General features: G+C 48.4%; 1 protein-coding gene across 1 annotated transcript in view; it reads right to left on the reverse strand.

The window, feature by feature from the left end:
* Positions 1 to 23,984, reverse strand: part of FHAD1 (forkhead associated phosphopeptide binding domain 1) — a gene marked incomplete at both ends in the record, with an annotated part of 131,510 nt that overhangs the window by 34,216 nt on the left and 73,310 nt on the right. The window contains 6 exons of the mRNA XM_082661988.1: positions 2,312 to 2,419; positions 5,711 to 5,818; positions 8,991 to 9,143; positions 10,755 to 10,825; positions 21,813 to 22,008; positions 22,881 to 23,033. Of these exons, the coding sequence (XP_082518114.1) occupies positions 2,312 to 2,419; positions 5,711 to 5,818; positions 8,991 to 9,143; positions 10,755 to 10,825; positions 21,813 to 22,008; positions 22,881 to 23,033 (789 nt within the window). The remainder of the gene's footprint in view (positions 1 to 2,311; positions 2,420 to 5,710; positions 5,819 to 8,990; positions 9,144 to 10,754; positions 10,826 to 21,812; positions 22,009 to 22,880; positions 23,034 to 23,984) is intronic.

The following is a 23,984-nucleotide window of genomic DNA, read 5'->3' on the forward strand; positions in this document are numbered from 1 at the left end:
CCCACGGGAGGGCACCCTCCTTTCTCTTATTCTGCGCCGCTTGGCAAATTACAAATGAAAATGATGATGATGATACTGCCCACGCTCTAAATTCTGCAACATGAGCCCCTGCACCGTGCACTGAACGCGAGCCCCCAGGTGGCGTCTGCCCCCCATTCTGCACGTGAGGACACAGAGGCTGTAAGTGAGGCAGGGAGAGGATGAGTAATGCATTAAGGTCACACCATCTGGAAGTGGTGGTGCCAGTTCAGATGCCAGTGCCCTGCCCTAGCCACCCTGCCACCTGGCTTCTGGACCTGGCCTGAGCTGTCCTCCTGATTCCAGCCCCACCCTACCTGGAGGCAGGAGACATGCTTGTGTATTCAAACGTAGACTGGCACAGAGTCTGCCACCCTGCTCAGCGGGAGCCCACACTCTAAAGCCCCACCCCTGGCCCATCTGTATAAGGGCTGGTCTGGGGGCAGCTGTGACCACAGTTTGGGTTCTACCCCTTAACAAGGCTCGCTCTGTGTCGGAGCTCCCTCGCCCTGTGTGGACTCTGACCTCACTTCCCTGCAGGGGCTGGCACAGCCTCACTCCCAAGGTCTTTGCTTGCCTGTCCAGCCCCCATATCCCGCCATGCACTCCATCCTCCCCACCCGACCGGGACTCTGACCTCACCTGCGGAGGTGGTCACAATGCATGCACGGACTCCTCGAAACAAACCTCTGTCACTGCACCCGCATTAGAGATGGGGACACAGAGAGGGCAAGGGGCTTGCCCAGAGTCACACAGCATGTTGGGGCAGAGCTGGAATTGGGACCAGAATCGACACTTTTAGCCCACCCAGCTCTGCTGCCATGCCTCGCTTCGCCTACTGTGTGTCTCCCTCCGGCTTTCTTCCTCTGACCCATTTGGCTTCCGTCTTGTTCCAGCTTGATTTCATTCTTCCCGTCCTGCCCCTGTCCCTCTGGCAAACTCCGGTCCCTCTCCTTTGCACTTGGAACCCCTGACCTAGTGGCATTCTCTTCCCGCAGATGTTCCCGTGGTGTTCCCTCTGCCCTCCAGTTCTTACGCAAGGTCACCTCCTTGGAGACGCCCTCCCCGCTGGCGGGCCACTCTCTAACCCACCCTGGTTTTGTCTACCCCACAGCCTGTGGCTCTGGAGTCACCTGTGTTTGTTTACATGGTTGTCTGTCCTCCGCCCTAGAGTGGGGGGCATGGCCGTGGTCCGTCTAGTGCTCTGCAGTATCCCTGACACCCAATAAGGTCTGGCACGTGGTAGGTACTCAGTAAATATTTGCAGATGGATGAATAAAACTGAATTAAACAATTCATTGAGTCACCAGCTTTGTTTCTGGAAGTTCCATGAGGGCCGGCACATGTCTGTGTGTGCCCCCTCTGTCCCTACAGTCCGGCTCCTGGAGATGCCATCACAGGTCACTGAGGGCACGGCCACCTGGCCTCCTGGGTCCGAGAGCCCTTCTTTGACTTTCACAGCATGACTCGGGCGTTCATCCCTCCTCTGAGCCTTGGGGCCTGCCTTTCATGGCGGCTCCGGCTGGTAAGCCCAGTCCCCAGGCTGGTGGCAGTGGATGTCACTGGCTCGGCCTGGGCCTGGCACTTGGACACCCCTTCCCCCTCCCACATCACCCTGTCCTTGAGGGTGTGCTTCTCATCTCTTCCAGAAGGCACTGACCCCTGGTGCTTATTTGATGTGACCACCGTGTGAGCTGGTTGTGTACCGTCTACTCCATCTTACGCTGCAATGTTTGTGTCTCTATCTGTCCATCGGCCCAGGGAGGGTCTACTTTGGAGTCTATGAAACTAGGAGGCTGGCGCCAAGAGGGTGTTTTCCTACTGTGCCCACGCTGGGTGCATCATAAATACTTTTCGACGACGAGGAGGATGCTGGCTGAGGGACTGACCCAGACTCCAACCCAGCGGGTCTCCCCTGGAGTGCAACTCCCTTCCCTAGGTAGTTGGCCAGCAGTGCTTTTGAAGACGGCCCTCTGTGTGCGAGTGCAGTTCTAAGTACTTAATATACACTAACTCATTTAATCCCGTGAGGCAGGGACTGTACCCCTCCCCATGTTACAGATGAGGAAACTGACACACAGGAGGTTAGGTGATCTGCCCTAGGGTCATACAGCTGGTGAGTCCTATGTTGTGATATCGGCCACTCTGAACGGAGGCACGGCTCCCCACCTGCCCGCTTTACCACCTGCTCTACCTCAGGGCACCGAAACACAGCCTCACATCTGGTTCTGGAGCTCCTTCCAAAGGGCTTTTGGCTGCCACCACCCAATTTCTCTCTCTCTGCTCTTCAGACCTCCTTCTGCTGGGTTAAGTGGTTCTCCAGATCTCGCACTTTTCTCTTTTCTGTCTCTAAGGCTTCCTTTGCTTTGCTTTTCTCATGGGCAATGCTGCTCTCCAAAATCTGAAAATCAATGACCAGTCTTTTTTGGTTGCCTGCACATTTAGGGGGAAAATTGCTAATAACGATGATACTAATAATGACAGTAGCTCAAACGCTGAGGGTTGGTCTTCCGTGCCAGGGCCCAAGGCCAGCGCTTCTCACTCCCGTCACTCTCACGGCAACCTCATCAGAGAAGTTAGCGTCACCATTTAACAGATGAGGAAACTAAAGAACGGAAAGTTGGTGAGGGTGCGGGGACCATGAAGTTTGTCAGTGGTGAGGCCAGGATTGAACCCCTCACGTTGCCTGTGGGTGGAGGCCCTGGCAGGGAGCAAGCCAGCAGAGGCGACCAAGCCTGTCTTATTTCAGAGTCTGAGCTCTTATCATTGTGCCAGGCAGCCTCTGTGATAAGAAGAAGAATCATCTCATTAATAATGGAATTTCCCATTGTTGAAGTAAATCTCTGAGAGACAATCAGGTTTCTAGAGGAGGGCAGTGTATTGAATTAATGAGCCACACGTAACAATCTCTAGGGGGGCGGGGGCAAAGCTCACAAGGGAAGCTCTGGGAGGACGCGAGGGCTGTGATTGGTAATTAGTGCCCGCAGTCAGGGACTTTCATCTAGGAAGCAGCTTGCCGATAAGCCGTTCAGTTAAATGGTTTATGCAAATTGCAGAAGGCTAGAAGTTGCCGGTAAGGCCCCTGTTTCTAGTCACTGCGAGAAAGGGCACCTCAGATTCATCATCATTATGTTAAAAAACAAACAAACAAAAAGAAAGGGCACCTCAACTCTCAAACGGGTTGTGTTGTAAACACCAGCTTGGCAGAGGTCTGGAATTTGGAACACGGTTTCCATTATAGCTGGTGGTTAGGGTCCGAGATTAGCCTGCAAAAATATCTAATCCATAATATGGAGGAAATACTACACATTTTTATATATTTTGCAGTGAAAAGCAGTTTAAAAAACGCCAACACTCAGCTGTTCCAATACCAGCCCCCAACGAAGCAGAAGCGCAGTAACATCGCGGGAGCCTGGCGTCTCCCATGAGACGTGAGGAGCCGAAGGTCTGAGGAGGGTTTCGGGTTGAGGCATTTTCCTGCCCCACTGGCCTGATCTCACGTCTACACGCGGGACTTTGCTCTCGGCAGCTCCTCTGCAGCCGAGACGGGCGCTATGCACTACAGGGAAGCCTGTCCTCGTGCGACTCACGCCCAGGTCCCGTCCCCCCGGGCCACTTTGCTCCCACGCTCCTGGGCAGGTCGTGGGAATTAACCATTAACGTTACCTCCAAACCCGCATTATGACCTAGTGATTCTGTCGTCCTTAAAGATGCATCTGACAGTGTGGAGGAAGGTCTAATAGAAAGAAAAATCAAAGGACTGTTTGAGGTTGATCTAAGTCTGTGTCTGGGATTTTAATCTCAGGTTCCCCTGACAAGAAGCCACGGAGAGGTCCTGCCGGGAGCAGTGGGCTGACGCTGTCCTAGGCCTGGGTGACCCGGCCACAGCTCCTCCCTGCCATGGGGCTGTCCACCACCAGGCTTTCCTTAAATCTCCCTCCTGAAGTGCCCCGTGACCTCGAGATCTCTAAAATCAAGGGGCTTCCCCATCTTTGTGCTGATGACCTCTCAGTGGCATTTGGCCGCCGGGAACCCTTGTGACACCCTCCTCCTCCTTGCCACCCCTGGAGAAATAACTCAGGACCAGGTACTGACACTGTTTACACAGGCCTGCAGAGCACAGCTGCGCCGGAAACCTGAGTGAGACCCAACACATAAACACTTTCCCTCTCTGGATCGGATCAAATGACATGGGCTCTGCCCACCAGGCTCATTATTTCTCCCTCACTGGTGGGTGGGCCAGGGTTTCCCTCTGAGGAGTAGGGATGCAGTGGGGGATTGGTAGGAGGCAAGTACCTAAACAGAAGTGGAAGTACAGTGATTGATAGTATTAATAGCTACCATTCTTTGAGAGATGATTCTGGGTCAAACACTTTAGTGTACATTATCTCTAATCTTCACAGCCATCCTTTAAAGAAGGTAGGTATTGAGCCAGTAAGTAGCCCAGCCAGGCTGCAAAGCCTGCACTCCTCACTCCTCTGCGCGGCCCCAGGACCGAAGCGCTGACGAAAACATTTTGTAAAAAAGACTCAGGGATCTGAGGGTGACCACGAGGTAAGTATGAGTGAACACTGTAATAGGGCTTTTCCAAAAGCCATTTTGGACACATCAATAGAAGTACAACATCTTCAACGAGGGAGAGAAGAGTCCTGCTCTAGGCCACTAAATGTTGGAGAACTGTGTCCAGTTTTGCCTACAAAAACTTTAGGAAGAAAACAGATGATGGGTTGCAAACTCAGATGCCTACAGGGGCTCGACAGTTACCCAAAGTGAAGTGGGTTGTGTGTGATGCAATAGGGAATGGCAAGGACTGTGGCAAACTTCTGCTACTTGGTTCCACTCTGGCCCGTTTTTGCCAAGTGGAAAGGAGGGCCAGACTTCCGAACTTTTCAAGAGAGGGTGGAAATCTGGATTTTTCAGTATATTTTATGAATTCAAGATAAAAAACTCTAGGACCAAACGTAACATGTCTGCAGGCCCTTTTCAGCCAGTGAGCTGCCCATCTGTGGCTTCTGGAGCACAGAGCAGCTCAGAGGAGCGGAACAAGGCCATGCTCCAGGGCTGGGAATGGCACTTGGGTCTGGAGAGGAGCGGGTGCCTCTAGTTTCAAGCATCTATAAAAGGTTATTCTGTGGAAGAGAAAGTATTCAATAGACGGGTCTTGCAGGAGCCCGGGGGGCGGGTGGAGGATTGAAACCCTTCTGGGAGAAAGTCTGGGTCAATTCAACCTAAAGGAAGAATGTTCCGCCAGCCCAAGGCATCAACACTGGGATAGACTGCCCTGGGCTGCAGAAAATTCCTTGGTGGTGGAGCTGAAGGCTGGATGATTTTAGGATGTTGTTGGAGGATACATGCAGCCCTGAAGTCCCACGATTCTGTAATTCCTCCATTTTTGGGATTTGGGATACAATCTCTGTACATGCTCATGTCACCAAGCCCAACTTGTCGCCTATCTAAGGCTGTATTTTATGCTGTTTACAATTTTTCCAACTAATTGTGAAGGCTGCAGCTCTAGGGTTCTCTCCTAGAGTCCCCCTTGCTTCTTCCCGGACTAGCTGAGCCCTCCCAAGGACAAATCACTCTAGGAAACTCTGCCACGCGCTTCTCCCCATCATCTGTGGTTCTAAACTTCTTCCATTTGGCCCTCAAGCCGGATTTGGGCTGGAGCCAACTATCTCCCCGAGCTGCGTACCTCCTTCTGGCGGGTTAAGCGATTCTCCAGCTCTTGGACTTTGCTCTGTTCTTCTTCTAATGCTTCCTTTGCTCTGCTTTTCTCCTGAGAAATGGTTTCCTCCAAAGCCTGAAAGTCATGATTGTTGTTTAATAGACATGGTTACCATAGTAGGGATCTGGACTCTCTGCCAGGCACTGCACGGAGTCACTCACTTCTCACAACAAGAAAACTCTTTCACTTCTCACTGCCACAGAAAACGGTGGGCAGTATACTTAGGGGCTAAGAGTCCGGGGTCTGGAGTCGGCAGGCCCACATTAGAGCCTCCGGTTGATCCTTCCTAGATGTATAGTCTTGGGCAAGTGAGAAGTTTTAGAAGCCTCACTTTCCCTGTCTGTACAATGGGGACAGTAATAGTGCTTCCTGCATTGGGTTGATGTGAGGAGCAGATGAGATGATGCACATGAAATACTTGTCACATGATAACTATTCACTAGTAAAGGTTAATCATTTCTTCTGTCATTTCAACTTTGCAAAGGAGGAAACAGGCTTAGAGAGATTAAGGAATCTGTTCAGTTTACTAGTAAATCACGTCAACAGGAGTTTGAACCCTGGTCCCTTTGACCCTAGAGACAGGAGTTGGCAAGCTACGGCATCTGGGCCAAATTTGGCCCGCTGCCTGCTTCTTTGTAAATAAAGTTTTATTGGCATCCCTCCATGCTCATCGTGGGTTGCCCACAACTGCCTCTGCACTGCAACAACAGAGCTGAGAAGCCACAACAGAGACCATACGACCCGCAAAACTGAAAATAGATAATATCTGGCTCTTCGTGGAAAAAGTTTGCTGCTCCCTGATTTAAACCATTAGTGTGTGCACAAATCAGAGGACTGCTGCTAACAGATCATAAGAAAAAAAAGAATAATAATAAAATAATAAATAATAAAAAAATAAATAAATAAAAAATAATAAAAAAAAGAATGTTGGCTCCATAAGGGAACCTAGAATTTCTTACCCTTGAAACAGAGTCCTCAGACAAGTTAGGACTCGTGAGGAGTTTAATTAATGAATTCGGACAAGCATATTTTTAGAAAGGGTGGGGGTGATGGTGTCATGTGGTATGAGGGAGGTTCACTTAAAATCGGGGCACCTGGCACTGGAGTCTGGAACAGTACTTTCGGATGAGTCCCTGGGGTCGAGCTGATCAATGTGCTTGTCTGGGGAAGGATGACCCTCGACGACGGGACGACAGTGGACATGAGCAGTGGCGCTCTGTCTTGGTGGGTCCCTGGCATTGCGTCCCCCTCTGCATGGGCTGGTGTGCGCGCTAAGCTTTGTTGTGATTAAAGGGGGGTCGATGTCAGCCCTTGAAACCCTGTATCTGTTGGAATCGATGTTACAAATGGGCGTCTGGGAGGCCCAGGCCGGTGCCCAAGGTGATGTTGAACATGCTGGGGCTGCAATACTGTACATCCACAGTGGGAACAAGTCAAACCAAAGTTAAAACTAAAATAAGACATTTGGCAAAGGGAGAAGTTAATCAGAGAGGAGGGAGGGAACAGGTGGAGAGCCTGGTGGAGATTTTGAAGATTGCTAGGTTCTTTCTGGTTTTATTTCCCTCTCTGCGGAATGGCACTGGCTTTTTCTATGTTTAATTGTCCTTCTGGAGGGAGCTGCCTTGATTTAAGGCAGCTGTTAATGGTACCTTTATGTGGCTAACAGGTGATTTTGGTCAGGTGGTTCTTCCTTTTTAATCTTTTATTTCACAAAAGGCAGAAAGGCAGAGAAAGAGGCAGACAGGAGAAGAGGTAGCGGGGCGTGAACTAGAGGATGAAAGGGAGCAGGCAGAGGTCTTTGCCTCTTGGAGACGTCTGGAGAGTGAGGGTGTGTGACAGAAGGACGGTCCAAGCAGGAAGTCACCAAGCTTCTCCCGGTGAAGGTGGAGGAAACGGCAGGTCCAGTCCTTCTCAGGGGAAGAAAGGAGGTGCTGGGGGGGAGTTGGGCTCCAGTGGATCTGGTGCTGCTGTCTTGAGGGGGGTGGAGGAGGGGCAGCACGCTGTGGCCCTCCACCGTGGCTGCACATTGGAACCACCAGGGAGAGCTTACCAATCCCAGTGCCTGAGCCACACCCTCACCCCAGTTAGGTCAGAACCTGGGGGTGGGGTGGGGGGAGGGGTACAAGGCATTAGTATTTTTTAATCTCTTAGGTGACAAAAGTGCAGCCAAAGTCATGAGCCACTGATCTAGGATGATGGCGACCGAGGTAGTTAAATTCATGGTGGGTCCCTGAATATCAGAAAGGGCCAACTCAAGGACAAGGATGAGAATCAGCCCATTATGTGCAGTTTCCTGGCTTTCTCCTGAGATTCTGATTCAGTGGGTCTGGGGTGGGGCCCAAGAAGCTATATTTTTCACCAGCGTCCAGGTGGTTCTTATCGGCCAACTTGGGGAAAACCTTCTTCTAAGACTTTGTGGCTGAAAATGTAGTCTGCAGAGCTGTGCCGTCAGTACCAGCTGGGAGCTGGTCAGAAATGCAGAATCCCAGGCTCCCCACCCGCCCCCAAGACCTGCTGAATCAGAATCTGCATTTTAACAACATCCCCATGTGATCCGTGGACACCTTTGAGTTGAGAGGCGCTGCTGTAAAGTATCCTCTAATTGGCTGGTTTCTGGAAAAGTAAGTAGCAGTTTTGGCCATGTGTTTCTTTTCTTTTCTTTTTTTTTTTGCGGTATACGGGCCTCTCATTGCCGTGGCCTCTCCCGTTGCGGAGCACAGGCTCCGGACGCGCAGGCTCAGCGGCCATGGCTCACGGGCCCAGCCGCTCCGCGGCATGTGGGATCTTCCCGGACCGGGGCACGAACCCGTGTCCCCTGCATCAGCAGGTGGACTCTCAACCACTGCGCCACCAGGGAAGCCCCATGTGTTTCCCCTGATATGCATGAAGAGAAAGCAGAAGACTGAAATACTATTGGTTGGTCTTGCACACACTTAGACACAAACCGGGACCTGCAGTAACGACTGGGATTTGTATCAATAAAATCAGCTGCAGTTTATAAACAAAGTACCATTTCTAGACATTTCAATAACCTTGCCTCTTCAAGTTGATCTTCAAGTTGATCTCTGAGTTTTAGGACTCAAGCTTCATGTTAATTCCTCCTACATCATTCACCCTCTTTAATTAATTTAGTTCCCAACAAGGAGTTGCTGAGATTTCTCCATCTAAGTACGCGCCCTCTGTTTCTCATAGGAAAGCCCATTTCATCAGTTTCCAGTAGTAAAGAGAAAGACGGGGGCCACCTTACCGATTTCTCTTCCGTTAGCCGCTTGACTCTGGCTTTCAGCTTCTCCTCTTGCTGTAGCCTTTCCTCGGTCAGCTTCTCCTTCTCTTCCAGATGCTGCCGTAACTTTTCTTGCAGCAAATACTGCTGAGTTTCCTGAGAACTGTTGATCTTGATCTGAAATGAGGTGAAGGGAAACTGCAGCTGAGGGGGACAGGACTAACGCAGGAGTCATTTCCACTACCTTTGGGGGCGGGACAAAGGTTCACGAAACTTTCTTCAAAACACAGAAAAATGATGCTTAGCTTAGTAACTAATAGGGAAGTAGTACAGCATCGTGGTTAAGAGCTCAGACTCTAGATCTAGATAGAATCTCAGCTCTAGTTCTTTCTAGACACTTCTTTGTATAGACAACGAGGTTAATACTAGTATCTACCTCTTAGAGTTGTAAAAATGAGATAATGATGGAAAGCTTTTAGCACAGTGTTTAGCACATAGTAGGTGCTCAGTAAATGGTAGTTAGACTTATTTGTTATTATTTGCTGAGTGTAAGAGAAAAAGCAGTGAGCTAGGGCCAGAAGGCCTGAGCTTTTGTCTTGATTCTTCCACCAACTATCTGTGTGACGTTGAAACAGTCACCTAGCCTCTGAATGTCACTGTCCATCTCTGTAAAATAAGGAGAATGGACTAGATCAGGGGGTGGCAAACTACTGTCTGCAGGCCACATATGGACCACTGCCCATTTTTATAAATAAAATTTTATTGGAGCAGAGCATGCCCGTCATGCCCATTCATTTACTTCTGTCTATGGCTGCCTTTGCTCTACAACAGCTGGTCAGATAAGTGTGGCAGAGGCTGTATGTCCTGCAAAGCCTAAAATATTTACCATCTGGCCCTTTACAGAAGAAGTTTGCTGACCCCTGGACCAGATGGTCTTTGGGGTTGATCGTAATGCTGGTCCCAATATTTCACCCTTCCTCTATTCATATCTTTGGCTCTGTAACTTGCAGTGCCCACCCATATCCCGCCCCCTGACACTGAACTCAGTCATGTGACTTGCTCTGGCCAATGGGATGTTGGCAGACATAACACAAGCAGAGGATTGAAAAGCACTCCATGATTGGGCCTGCTTTCTCTTCCCGATGTCTGCTTCCTCTGCTAGCACCATGAGAACGTGCCCAGGCCAGCCTGCTGGAGGATCAGAGACACGTGGAACACGTGGAACAGAGCACAGCTGCTCCAGCTGAGGCCAGCCTATATTGACCAAGGCCCAGCCAACACCCAGACACGTAAGCAAGTCCATCCAAGACCAGCGGACCCACCTAGCGGCTGGCCCCAGATGTGTGATCAGTAGACAGTAACTGTGGAACACTGCTAAAAGTGTTATGGTTGTTTATTATACAGTATTAATACGGCAATAGCTACCAGAGAGATACAATCCCTAAGGATAATTTTGCCTCTAAAATGTCGACATTATGTAACTTTTCGTAATTCTGCTGCCTATACTGTGGCTAGCTGTAATTCTTCCACTGCATTTAATAAACAATTGTAAAGATCTGATGGCATTTAAATTTTTCTGGTTTTTGACAGAGGAAAACAAGCCTCCTTGCCCTCCTGGGAGATCTCAGCCACCCTGTCTGAAGCATTTCGTGTGCAAATGGAGGTATCATTTCACCTTTTGGAGGATGTGTGCTGACTACCTAACAGAGGAGAAACAGAGTTAAAATGCTCCGGGCTAGGTAAATTCTAAGGAGGAGCTGAAATGAACTTTTGAAGTTCAAAGATTACCTGAAGTTCCTGGGTCCAGCTTGTAATTTTTTTATAATGTTCCAGAAGGTATTTCAGATACAAAGACAATCCTTAAAGAGAGAAGGAAGAAGAAGGTAAGTATCAATTCAATTCACTTCCTTTGCTTTCTGAATAATGTCTTCACAGAGCTTGCCGACAGGTGGGTGAGGGCAACGCTGCCCTCCCATCAAGGAAACGTGAATTGCCATCCACCTTGTCTTTTTTTCTTTTTTTCTTTTTTTTTTTTTGTGGTACGCGGGCCTCTCACTGTTGTGGCCTGTCCCATTGCAAAGCACAGGCTCCGGACGCGCAGGCTCAGTGGCCATGTCTCACGGGCCCAGCTGCCCCGCGGCTTGTGGGATCTTCCCGGACCGGGGCACGAACCCGTGTCCCCTGCATCGGCAGGCGGACTCTCAACCACTGCGCCACCAGGGAAGCCCCACCTTGTGTTTTTTAAATTGTTGATCAGCTTCGGTTGGGCTCAAGTCCAAGTTTCTTTTTGTGGGAGGACAATAAAACCACCTGCAGAGCTCCTACCGACTAAGTGTCTACCGTGTGCAGCACTGTGCGCTGAGCAGAGGATGATATGAAGCCATTCAGCGTGAGAGACAAGGTCTACGTGCCTGGGAGGAAACAGGCAGGGACTCCAGGTGGCGTGGAAGTGATGGCTGAAGGAGTGGGGAAGTGTGAGGGTCCCAGAGGAGGGGCCATCATTCGCCTGGAGTGATCATTGCGTGGCTGAGGACCCACTGGGCGTGGGCATTGGTGGGTGTGCAGAGTTGGAGGGGATGGCATTTCAGAATGGAAGATGTGGTTGGGTGAATGATGCCTCCCCCCCCAATGATGTCTGGGTCCTAATCCTTAGAGCCTGTGAACATTACCTAACAGGGCAGAAGGACCTTTGCAGATGTGGTGAAGTTAAGGATCTTGAGATGGGGGCGCTCATCCTGGATCAGCTGGGTGGACCCGATATAGTCGCATGGGTTCTTACAAGAAGCAGACACAGGGAGTCTGACTACAGACAGACAGAGCCGGTGATGTGACAGAAGCAGAGAGTTGAAGATGCTCCTCTGCCATGAGCCAAGGAAAGCGGGGAATTTTTATTTCCTCGCCTTTTCCAGTCTAGAGACTGGAAAAGGTGAGGAAATGGATTCTTTCCTAGAGCGTCCAGAAGGAACCAGCCCCTTGCCTTTACCTTAGCAAAACTGATTTTGGACCTTTGGCCTCCAGAACTGTAAAACAATAAATATGAGTTGTGTTAAGCCCCTAAGTTTGTGGTAATTTGTTAGAACAGCCATAGGAAACTAATACGGGAGGTGAAGGCAGGAGGCAGGATGAGAGGTGGGGAAATGCAGTGCATGTTCTGGAAGAGGGTGGAGCTTAACTGGGGTAGAGCAGATGATGGGGGAGGGGAGGAGTAGAGGGAAGAGCTGGGATGGAAAGCTGAGTTCAATTTGTGGCCAGCCTAGAACAGTAGCCTAAAGAGTATAAACTTGAGTTAAACATCACTGAAATGTCATGAGTGTGACCTGTGTGCCCGGCCCTCTGCCAAGCCATCAGCGCATCACCCCACTATATTGTCCCGCCATCGCCTCCTTTTACACATGAGGCAGTCGGGCTCTGAGACATGTGGCTGCTGGACGCCACACAGCTGGCAAATGGCTGAGCCAGGGCTTGGGCTCACAGTGGTGTGACTCCAGGGTCTGAGTCACTGCTATTTCAGCTTCTGATGGAGCAGTGAGTTGGCTTAATGAAGGGTGTTTTTTTTTTTTTTTTCAGAAAAATAACCGGGATGTATTAGAGACGAAGGAGCCAGCAGCATTTCTTAACTGCAGCATTCTCGACGTGTTGGGCTGGACAGTCCTCGTTGTGGGAGCCGTCCTGGGCACTGTAGGACGTTTAGCAGCATCCCTGGCCTCTGCCTACTGGCTGCCAGGAGCATCACCCACCCAAGCTGTAATTATCAAAGATGAGAGGGTTTCAAGAAAGCAAACCGAGAGGGTTGGGTAGGCCAGAGAGAACATGGCGGGCGGAGGAAGGTGGGGCTTCAGTGCAGGGGGGCCACGTCAGTTTTCAAAGAGGCAAAGTAGGAAGTTGGTGGTGAGCACACAGGGTGTAACGCACTTCAAGGTCTTAATGGGACAGGAGTACGAGCGGTAGAAAAGGAGCTGAAGAAGCAGTGGTCCCAGTGAAGATGCACCAGCTTGAAGCGCGTGTTTGATGACAAAGGAGAAAGATGGAGTGAGAGGCTGTGTACGCTGAAGAAGGAGGTCATGATTCAGGAGCTAGTGCACAAGGTGGTCTGGGAGGGAGAGAGAAGGGGAGACTCAGGGAGGGAAGAGCTGCATTTGGAAAGAGAACGTAGTGAGGGAAGATAGAGGGAAAGGAGAAAAGATGGGTGCGGAGGGAGACAGGAGGGGAGCTGAACAGGCTCGTGCCTGGGCCCTTGACCTCTGACAATGCCACTTGCTGAGAATTTCCAGCTTGGAAGAGTGAGAAGAAGAATATTATAATAATAGCGATTCAGTATTAACCACTTGCTGTGTGCCAGGCACCATGCCAGGAGTTTAACACGTGATATTTTCTGATCATTACAAACAGCCCAGCAAGGCAATGTGTTTGCATTTATAGGTGAGACACAGACTCCCAGCAAGGTTAAGCTATGGAGCTGGTAAGCAGTAGGATCAGAATTCAGACCTAGGTCTGTCATTCTCTTTTCAGAGAGACTAGAGGCTGGAGAGTGAAGGGCTGGGCTGGCTCATGTGAAGGGTGCGTGAGGAGAGGGGCACTCGGAGGACCCCGAGATGGCAGAGATGGGTGATGCTGACTTGGGCTGTTGGAAAGAGGGATTTTCTTCTGTGGGAGAAGAAGCAATTCTTGATTATAGTTCTGGTTACAAAAGTTACACATGCCTGTTACACAAATCCAAACAGGGCAGAAACCCATAAAGTGGAAAGTGTCCCCCCGCTGTATCCTCAGTGCTGGCACACAGTAGGCCTGCAATAAATAGTTGTTGAATGACTGAGTGAAAGTCAAGGCTCACGCAGTCTCATCATGCTGGGATAATACTCTCAACACTTATATGTCTTTTCCACCAGATTTCTCCTGTGGTCAGATATTGGCATTTGAAAAAAAAAAAAAGGGGAGAACACTGTTCATATTGTATTACAACTTGCTTTTCTTTTTTTTTCACATAAAAATACTGCATATCTTGGATATCTGAGAAAGAGCGATTTTCTATGTATGCAGGGAAGCCTTTTATTTGCAACAAAATCTTGCAGAAATAGACACAGTCAACTGAGCTTGCAAAGAAAAATGTAAGAAGTCCTTTCTTTCTCTTATCAAAAGAAGCTGAGAAACCAGGCAGGAGGAGAGGAGAGCTAACTTTTAAGGTCCTCCTTAGATGTTTCCTATCTTCCAGTGGGACCACACAGTAATCCTTTAGCAATCAGATTTTTTTTTTTTTTTAGGTCACAGCTTTTTAATTTTTTAATTGAGATATAGTCGATGTACAATATTGTATGTTTCAGGTGTACAACATAGTGATTCACAATTTTTAAAGGTTATATTCCATTTATAGTTATTATAAAATATTGGCTATATTCCCTGTGCTATAAAATATATCGTTGTAGCTTACTTATTTTATACATAGTAGTTTGTACCTCTTTTTTAAAATTGGAGTATAGTTGCTTTACGATGTTGTGTTAGTTTCTACTGTACAGCAAAGTGAATCAGCTGTATGTATTCATATATCCCCTCTTTTTTGAATTTCCTTCCCATTCAGGTCACAAAAATATGGAACGTTTCATGAATTTCCGTGTCGTCGTTGCACAGGGGCCATGCTAATCTTCTCTGTATGGTTCCAATTTTAGTGTGTGTGCTGCTGAAGTGAGCACAGTAGTTTGCTCCTCTTATTTCCCTACCTCTAACTTGTCCCTCCCCCTTTCCCGCTCCCCACTGGTAACCACTAGTTAGTTCTCTATATCTGTGAGTCTATTTCGTCTTTGTTATATTCACTAGTTGTATTTTTTAGATTCCACATAAAAGTGATATCATACAGTATTTGTCTTTCTCTGTCTGACTTATTTCACTAAGCATAGTACCCTCCAAGTCCATCCATGTTGCTGCAAATGGCAACATTTCATTCTTTTTTATGGCTGAGTAGTATTCCACTGCATAGAGATATACATAGATATATCTATATCACATCTATTTTTTTGGGGGGGGCATGCCATGCAGCTTGTGGGATCTTAGTTCCCCAACCAGGGACTGAACCTGGGCCATAGCAGTGAAAGCGTCGACTCCTATCCACTGGACCGCCAGGGAATTCCCTACTGCATCTTCTTTATCCACTCATCTGTTGATGGGCACTTAGGTTGCTTTCATATCTTGGCTATCATAAATAATGCTGCTATGAACATTGGGGTGCATGTATCTTTTTGAATTAGTGTTTTTCATTTTGGGGGAATAAATACCCAGGAGTGGAATTGCTGGATCATATGGTAGTTCAATTTTTAGTGTTTTGAGAAACTTTCAAACTGTTTTCCATAGTGGCCACACCAATTTACATTCCCACCAACAGTGCACAAGGGTTCCCTTTTCTCCATATCCTCGCCAACTTGTTATTTGTGTTCTTTTCGGTGACGGCCATTCTGACAGGTGTTAGGTGATATCTTAATCAATCAGATCTTTAGTAGTGACCCCAATCTCCTGGGCTGCTCATGACATGATCCAACAATACTCACTCAACCTGGATTTCCCTGAGGGATTTATTCCAGGACTTTACAGACCCAGCTCGTTACATGCGTTTTATCCCTTAGGACAGTATTTTAAAAGGCAGGTAGTATGGTGGTTCAGAGAAGGGGCTTTGTGGTCAGAGGGACCTGGACGGAGTCCCAGCTTTACCACTCAGCAGCTAGGAAATGCAGCCTGTTGTCAAGAGCCGAGGAAGAAGGCCTGGAAAGAGAACTGAGTGCTCACGGCTAAGAAAATCTGACTTGCTGTCAAATAGAGATACGGCAGGGGTCACAGGTAAAGGCACCTCGGCGTGAGCCAATCAAGCTGCCCTGCCTGTGCGCATATCCATCTGCCTGCCATCCACATTCAGTTCACATTAAATCAACAAGTATTCAAGGCTGATGCTCACGGCAGCTACCGTTTACTAAGGCTTACGTGTGACCCCCTGATTTGGGTACCGCATCGTTTAATCCTCACAACTACCTGGTGAGATCTTAACCCCATTTTATAACCAAGTAGGCAGAGGCACACAGAAGTCGACACTTGCTCACACAATGAGTAAGCGCACACTTGAGAGTCAAACCTTAGCAGCCGGTCTCCAAAGCCTGAACTCAGAATTGTTCGCTATAATGCAAATGGGGCTTTGCTGGGGCAAGGCCCGTGGGGTGCATCAGACGCCCTTCACTCCAGGGAGTGAAACTCTCAGGTTTGTCTCTGTTCAAGTTAATGACAGAACCTGTCCTCTAGGAATTGGGCGTGTACCTGGTACCCCTCTGGATCTTCGGAGGGCATGTGGGGTCACAGAAAAAACACAAGTGCTAGGATCACAACGACCTCGGTTTGAGTCCTGACCCTACCATGTACCAGCTGTGCGACTTTGAGCACGTTTCTTAATGTTATGGATACTCAGTTTCCTGACTTGCAAAATAAAGACAACAATAGTACCTGGCTCATTGGGTTGCTGGAAGATGAAAGTACACAGTACATGTAAAACAACTAGCACGGTGACAAGTGCCCAGGAGGAGTTAAACAAACCATGGTTCCTACCCTCCTCTTAGGAACTGTGAACACGGAAGGCTCTTAGGACTGTTTGTGTATGGTGATGAGTGAGTGGGGATGCCCTGCTGGCCTCAGTAATGGGAAGTACCTTGAATCACTTATCATGGTGGACTAACACATTAAAGGTTTTGAGCCAGTTTCTTCATTTCTAAAATGAGGATAATGTTACCTGCCTTATAGAGTTGTTGTGATGATGAACCGAGGTTATGTATGGAAAATACTTAGAACATTGTCTAGAATATAAGTGCTCAATAATGAAAGATGGCCACTGTTGTCACCATCACCATCTAATCATTATTCTCACCACCATGACCATCGCCATCCTCATCACCATCACCCTCATCACCTTAATTATCCTCACCATCCTCACCATCATCCTCACCACCACCATCCTCGTGTAGATGCCTCTAGGAACTAGGTACAGCAGTGCCTAATACAGAGAATACAGGGGATACTCTAGCTCATCCCATTCTTTTAGGCTTTTGGGGCTTTGCCATAATAGTGCTAGTTCTGGAAGATAAAATGCCTTTTACCACCAACTTCCTCTCCTAATGAATGAATACAGAATGGGCCGTCCTCACTAACTTCCCACGTGCTCCGCGGCACGTGGGATCTTCCCGGACCGGGGCACGAACCCGCGCCCCCTGCATTGGCAGGCGGACTCAACCACTGCGCCACCAGGGAAGCCCCTGATGGCTTAATTTTGCAACCCATGTTTCTTTATGGTAACGTATGACTAGATTTAGAGACAGAGGCTTCAGTGACTCCTGAAGTCTGGGGAGGGGACAGTGCACACATTGCTTGGCCCCGCTATTACTAGGATAGAGATCATGGTCTTTCCTTGTTTTAGTTCTGATTTTGAAGAACAGCTAGAACTGTGGGCCACGTCTCTCCTGGTTTCATGCACACTCAGACTCTGCCGTGATTACAACAACAGTAATACTGGGGTTGGGGAGGGGCTGGGTTGCTGGGAGAAATCCAGCCCCCCTCTTCTCTATGCTATCTGTGAGGGGCAGGCACTTACAGAAAAGTTAATCTTGATTTTTGCCTTTCTTTTTAAAGACGTTTAAAAGAAATTCACACCACCTTCTGGATTACCTTAGAGATATCCTGGCTGGGGCTGTTTAATCACCTGAGTTGAAAATCACTCCTCTATTCATTATTGTAAGAATGTCAAATTTGTGCAGCCTCTCTGGAGAGCGATTTGGCAAGAAGGATCAATAATAAATGTTGGAGTTTCCCAGGTGTGGCCCTGGGCTCTCCCTTCTCATTCAACACTTTCTTCCTAGTGATACCATTCACACGTATGGCTTTAGTCATCCTCCATCCATCCACCCGTCCATCCATCCCATCTGACTAAGCACCCGCTATGTGGCACATGTTCTTCTGGGTTCCGGGGCCACATCACTGATATGGTTGGACATCCAGGGTGACAGCTGCGTCCTTGGCACCTCACTTTGGATGTCTACAGGCACCTCACACTCATCTTCCCCCTCAAACCTGGTCCTCCTGCGGCATTCCTTACTCTGGATTTTAGTGAAGGAACCACATCTGTACTTTTAACACAAGCCAGAAACCTGGAGATCTGTAACCCCCTTTCTCTCCATCACTTCCCTTCTAGCCACATCTAACTCCATCACTGAGGCCTGTTGATTCATCTCTTAAATGCCCCTGGAATCTTCTCTCTTGCTCCATCCCCTCCATTGCCACAGTGAGGGCCACCATCGTGTCTTGTGACAGCCTCCTAACTGCTCTCCCGGGGTTCTGTGCTGGCCACCTTCCTGTACATTTTCCACTTGTGGCCAAGATGACTGTCTCCAAATGCAAGCCTGTTCCATCAGTTCCTTACTTAAAACCTTTCATGGGCTTCTCTCTGCTCTCAGGTTAAAGCAGAGCTTCTTACCAGGGCTCTGCAAGCCCCCGGCCCCACCATGAGAATGCCCTCTCCTCCCCTCTTTGGCAAATAACTCCTATGCATCCTGCAGGTGCCCTGCCGTCCCTGACCAGGTCAGAGCCCTGCACTTCTCCTTCAAAGCAACTGTCACGATTAAAGTTTTACATGTGAGTGATTTTTCACTTAATGCCCCACCCTATTCCTCCCTGAGACCGTAAGATCTACAAGCTCAGGGATAGTGTCTGTTAGCTCCCCAATATTTTATTATGAAAGATTTCAAATGTACAGCGAAGAGGGAGGAATTTTACAGCCAACATCCATATACTCCATGACCTGGATTCTACCTGTTTCTGACCCCATTATATCTCCATCCTGCACTGTGCCTGGTATCTAGGAGGCCTGCGATAAATCTTTGTTGAATGACAGTGGTTCATATCCTTCCACATCTAGGATGATAAAAAGATGAACAGGTATGTGTGAATAATATTTATGTCAGCCTCATCTATTAAGCATGAAAAACTGGAAACAACTTAAATGCCCATGATAGAGGATTGGCTAAATAAATTATGGTACATCCTACAGGATGGGATTCCTTGCCATCAGTGACAGCGATGATGTAGGTCTGTGTGTGTTGACATGGAAGGGTGTTCCTGATGTACTGTTAGGAACGAAACTAAAGGAAATTGGGTATAATATGACATTATTCTTTTGTAAAGTTAAAAAATCAATACATGTATATAGGTAGTGCCTATTTTATGCCAGGTACTATTCTAAGTACTTTATAGATATCAATGCATTTTAATCCTCACAATTCTAAGGGGTAAGAATTCCCTATTATCCCCATTTTACAGGTAAAGAAACAGGCAAAGAGAGGGGAAGTAACTTGCCTAGAATCACACAGCTCTTTCCATGGGAAAATGCCTTGGAAGTTACACACAAAATATGATAGTAGTGACAATACCAAACGCTAACATGGATGTGAAGCAAAAGGAACTCTTATTCATTGTTGGTGGGAACGCAAAACAGCCACTTTGGAAAAGAGTTTTGTGGTTTTCTTAAAAACTAAATGTACTCTAGGGACTTCCCTGGTGGTGTAGTGGTTAAGAATCCACCTGCCAATGCAAGGGACACGGGTTCAAGCCCTGGTCTGGGAAGATCCCACATGCTGCGAAGCAACTAAGCCCGCGCGCCACAACTACTGAGCCTGTGCTCTAGAGCCCGCGAGCCACAACTACTGAGCCCATGTGCTACAACTACTGAAGCCTGCGCGCCTAGAGCCCATGCAACGCAACAAGAGAAGCCACTGCAATGAGAAGACCGTGCACCGCAAGGAAGAGTAGTGCCTGCTCACGGCAACTAGAGAAAGCCCGCGCGCAGCAATGAAGACCCAACACAGCCAAAAATAAATAAAATTAAATTAATGAATTAAAAAAAACCCCTAAATGTACTCTAACCACACGATTCAGCAACCGCGCCCTTGGTATTTACTCAAAGGAATTGAAAACATGTCCACACAAAACCCTGCACATGGACGTTTATGGCAGCTTTATTCATAACTGCCTAAACTTGGAAGCCACCAGGATATCCTTCAGTGGGTGAATGGATAATGGACTATTATTTGGGACTTAAAAAAAAAAAAGAGCTATCAAGCCATGAAAAGACTTGGAGGAAACGAAAATGCATATTACTAAATAAAAGAAACTAATCTGAAAAGTTGTATGATTCCAACTACATGATATCCTGGAAAAGGCAAAAACTATGGTGACGGTAAAAAGATCTGTGGTTGCCAGGGGCTGGGGGGGCGCGGGGAGGGAGCACAGAGGATTTTCAGGCAGTGAAACTATTCTTTTTTTTTTTGGATAAGTTTCTTTTATTTGGAATAAAAATGTCCAGTTTTGAAAAGAAAAGTTTTGCAAAAAACATAAGTCCTCAAACCACAAGTTTCCCCATGACGAGGTGAATTCCTGAACACTGCAGAGGGATTACTGGAGATGTTGATTACTTAAGACACTAATAGGAAGGCACTGAGGAACAGCAGAGCCAGGCTTCAGTCAGACAGACGTGCGCTGCCGTGGAGGAATTGCATAGGCTGGCTTTGAAGTTGGCTTCTCCTTTGCTTCTTTTTATTTTGTTAAACTTGTAGCTTCACTTTCCTCAATTTCTAGAATATCAGATATTCTGGTTTATGGGTAATCATCATTTTGCTTTATTCCCATGTCCCTGATCTGTAACTTCACCCACCTCACTTCCGCTCTATGGACTCCACGGTGGCTTTGAATGAATTCTCTGTACTTTCTGTTACTATGTAGTTATAGAGTGACCTGAGAAGTGAAACTCATAAATCGAGTTGACCTAATACCAGGGCTTTGTGCACAGAATCCACCCATCTGCTCAGAGATAGCCTGATCTGAACCACACCCCCCACCGTGCTCCCTGGCTTCTGCTTATGGCAGTAGGTTTGGGGTCAAAGGCACCTTCAGGACTGGACCACCTTCCTGGTGGAGAATCGTGACTTACAGGGCCTCTGGTTCCTCTCCGGGGTTGGCCTCATTATTGGTGGACCTGCTGGTTGCAGGACTTAATGAAGCTCAGGTTGTTGATGTCTCATCGCAGAAAGAATTCAGTGAGAGCCAAAGTGATAGGTAAGAAGTGGATTTATTTAGAGAGAAACACACTCCACAGACAGAGCGTGGGCCATCTCAGAAGGTGAGAAAGGCCAGGGCAGTGAAACGATTCTGTATGACATTATAATGGTGGATACGTGTCATCACACATTTGTCCAAGCCCAAACCCATAGGATGGGCAACACCAAGAGTGAACCCTACACAGCACTGTAAATCAACTACACTCCAATAAAATTAAGATTTTAAAAAAAGAGTGAACCCTAATGTAAACCATGGACTTTGGGTGATTATGATGCGTCAATGTAGGTTCATCAGTTCTAACAACTGCACCTCTCTGGTGCTGATGTTGATAATGGGGGAGGCTGTGTATGAGTGGGGACAGGGGCTACCTGGGAAAGCTCTGTATCATCCTCTCAATTTTGCCATGAACATAAAACTGCTCTAAAGAAGTCTCTACTATATATATGTATATATATGGTTACTTCGGAGAGAGAAGATTTAGCATAATTTCGATTTTTCCTTTTGCCTCTGTTGCGTCTCATTTTTCTCCAGTAATCACGTCTCACTTGTATACTTTTTTCCAGGAACACTGCTTCTCAAGTGGTGAAGCAAAGTGAAGTCTGGAGAAGGGAACACTTGGCCACATACCTAAGAAGGCTCCCTCAACAGATGTCCCATCGTGATCAGATTCAGCGCAATATTTCAGTCATGCAACTAACTATGTGAGAAAAGAGTTGCAATCACCTTTGTCGGAGCTGGAGAACTGGATCCCCACCTCGTGGAGGAGATGCTCCGTTTCCTCCAGCCAGGACAGTGACAGGCGCAAGATGTCCAGCGCCACCTTCTGGAGCCCTGAGACAGGTGGGCTCACCTGCAGGTGCTGCAGGAGGTCGATCTCCTTCTTCAGGTCACTGCTACAGCAAGACATTTTCATGCACGCCTGGAAAGAGATGAGGTCGTGAGGAGCCCGGGCACCATCGCCAGAAATAGCACCTGACGGTTGTGACCCGCGAAGAGCAGTGTTCCTGACGTGCCCGTGAAGCAGGCAGCGCCGTATGTTGGCCGCCCTGTGACGGCCCAGTTCTACTTGCGTTTTTTGGGGGGCGGAAGGAAGGAGGCAGCTTTTATTTCATGTGTACTCTAATTTGGACCCTGGATGGTCAAAGAGACCCTTTGTTTAGGTGTAGGCACTTCCAAAGCCAAATTGCCAAGGACGATTTGGCTGAAACGAGAACCAAATCTGGCTACAGAATTCTTGCTGAGATCAACACACAAGCTGGTCATAAAGTGCGGTTTCCTGATTTGAAAGAGTGCTGACAAGCCAGCACTTGCACAGACTCCCCAAATAGTAGCTGCGTGTTTCCAGAGAAAGCAGAAGCAGCTGCCTGATGTGATAAGCTGGACCCCTGCGTGGGGGCCACGAAGTGGGGGCTCTGCCAGACCCTCTGGTCGCATCTCCTCCAAAGTCAAAGGCAACAAGGCTAAGAGCAGCCTTCCGCTGCTGGGACAGAAAAGAAAACTGCAAATAAAGAGCAGAACGTTTCTTTGGTTTCTCTGGAAATAACACGGGGCTGTTTTTTTCCCCGGGGTCTGGGGCCTCCCAAAGGCAATACTTGGAGTGTGTCGGGCAGCTTCTCCTTGGCCACACCAAGTTCACCTGGGAGGCATTTCTGGAGGTCCTTTGTTTTCTGATCCCAAACAGATTTCTCCAACAAGAGAAAAGGTGGACTAAAAGCAGAGCTGGACAATTTCCTGAACAAGGAGCACAAAAACGAGACACAGGGGACATCTGAGAAATGGAGAAGGGGGCACCTGGCAACTGTCTAAGGATGTCTTCAGCTTCACGATGTTCTCTGTCATTTCCTCCTGTTTGCAGCTGCTGAGCTGGGTCTCCTTCTGCAGGGTCCGCTTTTTCTGCCGAAAGTTGATATTGTCCTCTGTGACCCTGGTGATCTTCTCTATTAACTGGTGAGAAAAAGAAAAAAAAAAAGATTTAAAATGCAGGGTGGGGCTTCCCTGGTGGCGCAGTGGTTGGTAGTCCGCCTGCCAATGCAGGGGACACGGGTTTGCGCCCCGGTCGGGGAAGATCCCACATGCCGCGGAGCAACGGGGCCCGTGAGCCGTGGCCGCTGAGCCTGCGCGTCCGGAGCCTGTGCTCCGCGACGGGAGAGGCCACGATAGTGAGAGGCCCGCGCACCGCGATGAAGAGTGGCCTCTGCTCGCCGCAGCTGGAGAGAGCCCTCGCACAGAAACGAAGACCCAACACGGCCAAAAATAAATAAATAAATTAATTAAAATGCAGGGTGGCTCTGGGGGGAGGGGACCTGGAGGGCTTCAGCTTAAGCTCAGAGGAGGGAGGTCCTGGCGTGTTTGGGCGATGGCTCTGGAGGGTGGATGTCGGCTCTGTCACCAGGGCTTTTTCCCAGGATCAGAGATGGTTTTTAAGAGCCAAAGGCCTGTCATGTGGCCACGAGTGTTCTAGATTCTTCTGCATTCTGGGAGTGACTCATCACGCTGAGCCTGATGCTGTGGGCCCCTAAAAAGGACGTTCTCCAAGAGAAGCCCGTGGGGTGATCTTTTGACCCGCGCGCTGACACCCAGGGTTGGAGAGGATAAACGGAAGAATAATAAGGCAATCGTTACAGCCAGAGGCCCACCCTCACTGCCATATGCCTCTTCAGAAGGAACGAGCGAGCGAGGACGCACCGTCCATGCTGAGGCCGCCCCTTTCCTCGCGGGACTAACGGAGGTTAACCGTGCGGGTCTGGCGACCAGACACGGTCCTGGGTGGTTTAATTGGATTTTCGCAGAAACACTGCAAGGGAGTTTAACTGGCTTTTACTTTAAAAGCCAGGAAGTCCCAGAAAATCCTAACAAATCTTTACGGTGTAGCAACAGCGTGAAGAATATGTGCCA

Source organism: Grampus griseus (genome assembly GCF_964374135.1).
Source record: "Grampus griseus genome assembly, chromosome: 1".
Lineage (NCBI taxonomy): Eukaryota > Metazoa > Chordata > Mammalia > Artiodactyla > Delphinidae > Grampus > Grampus griseus.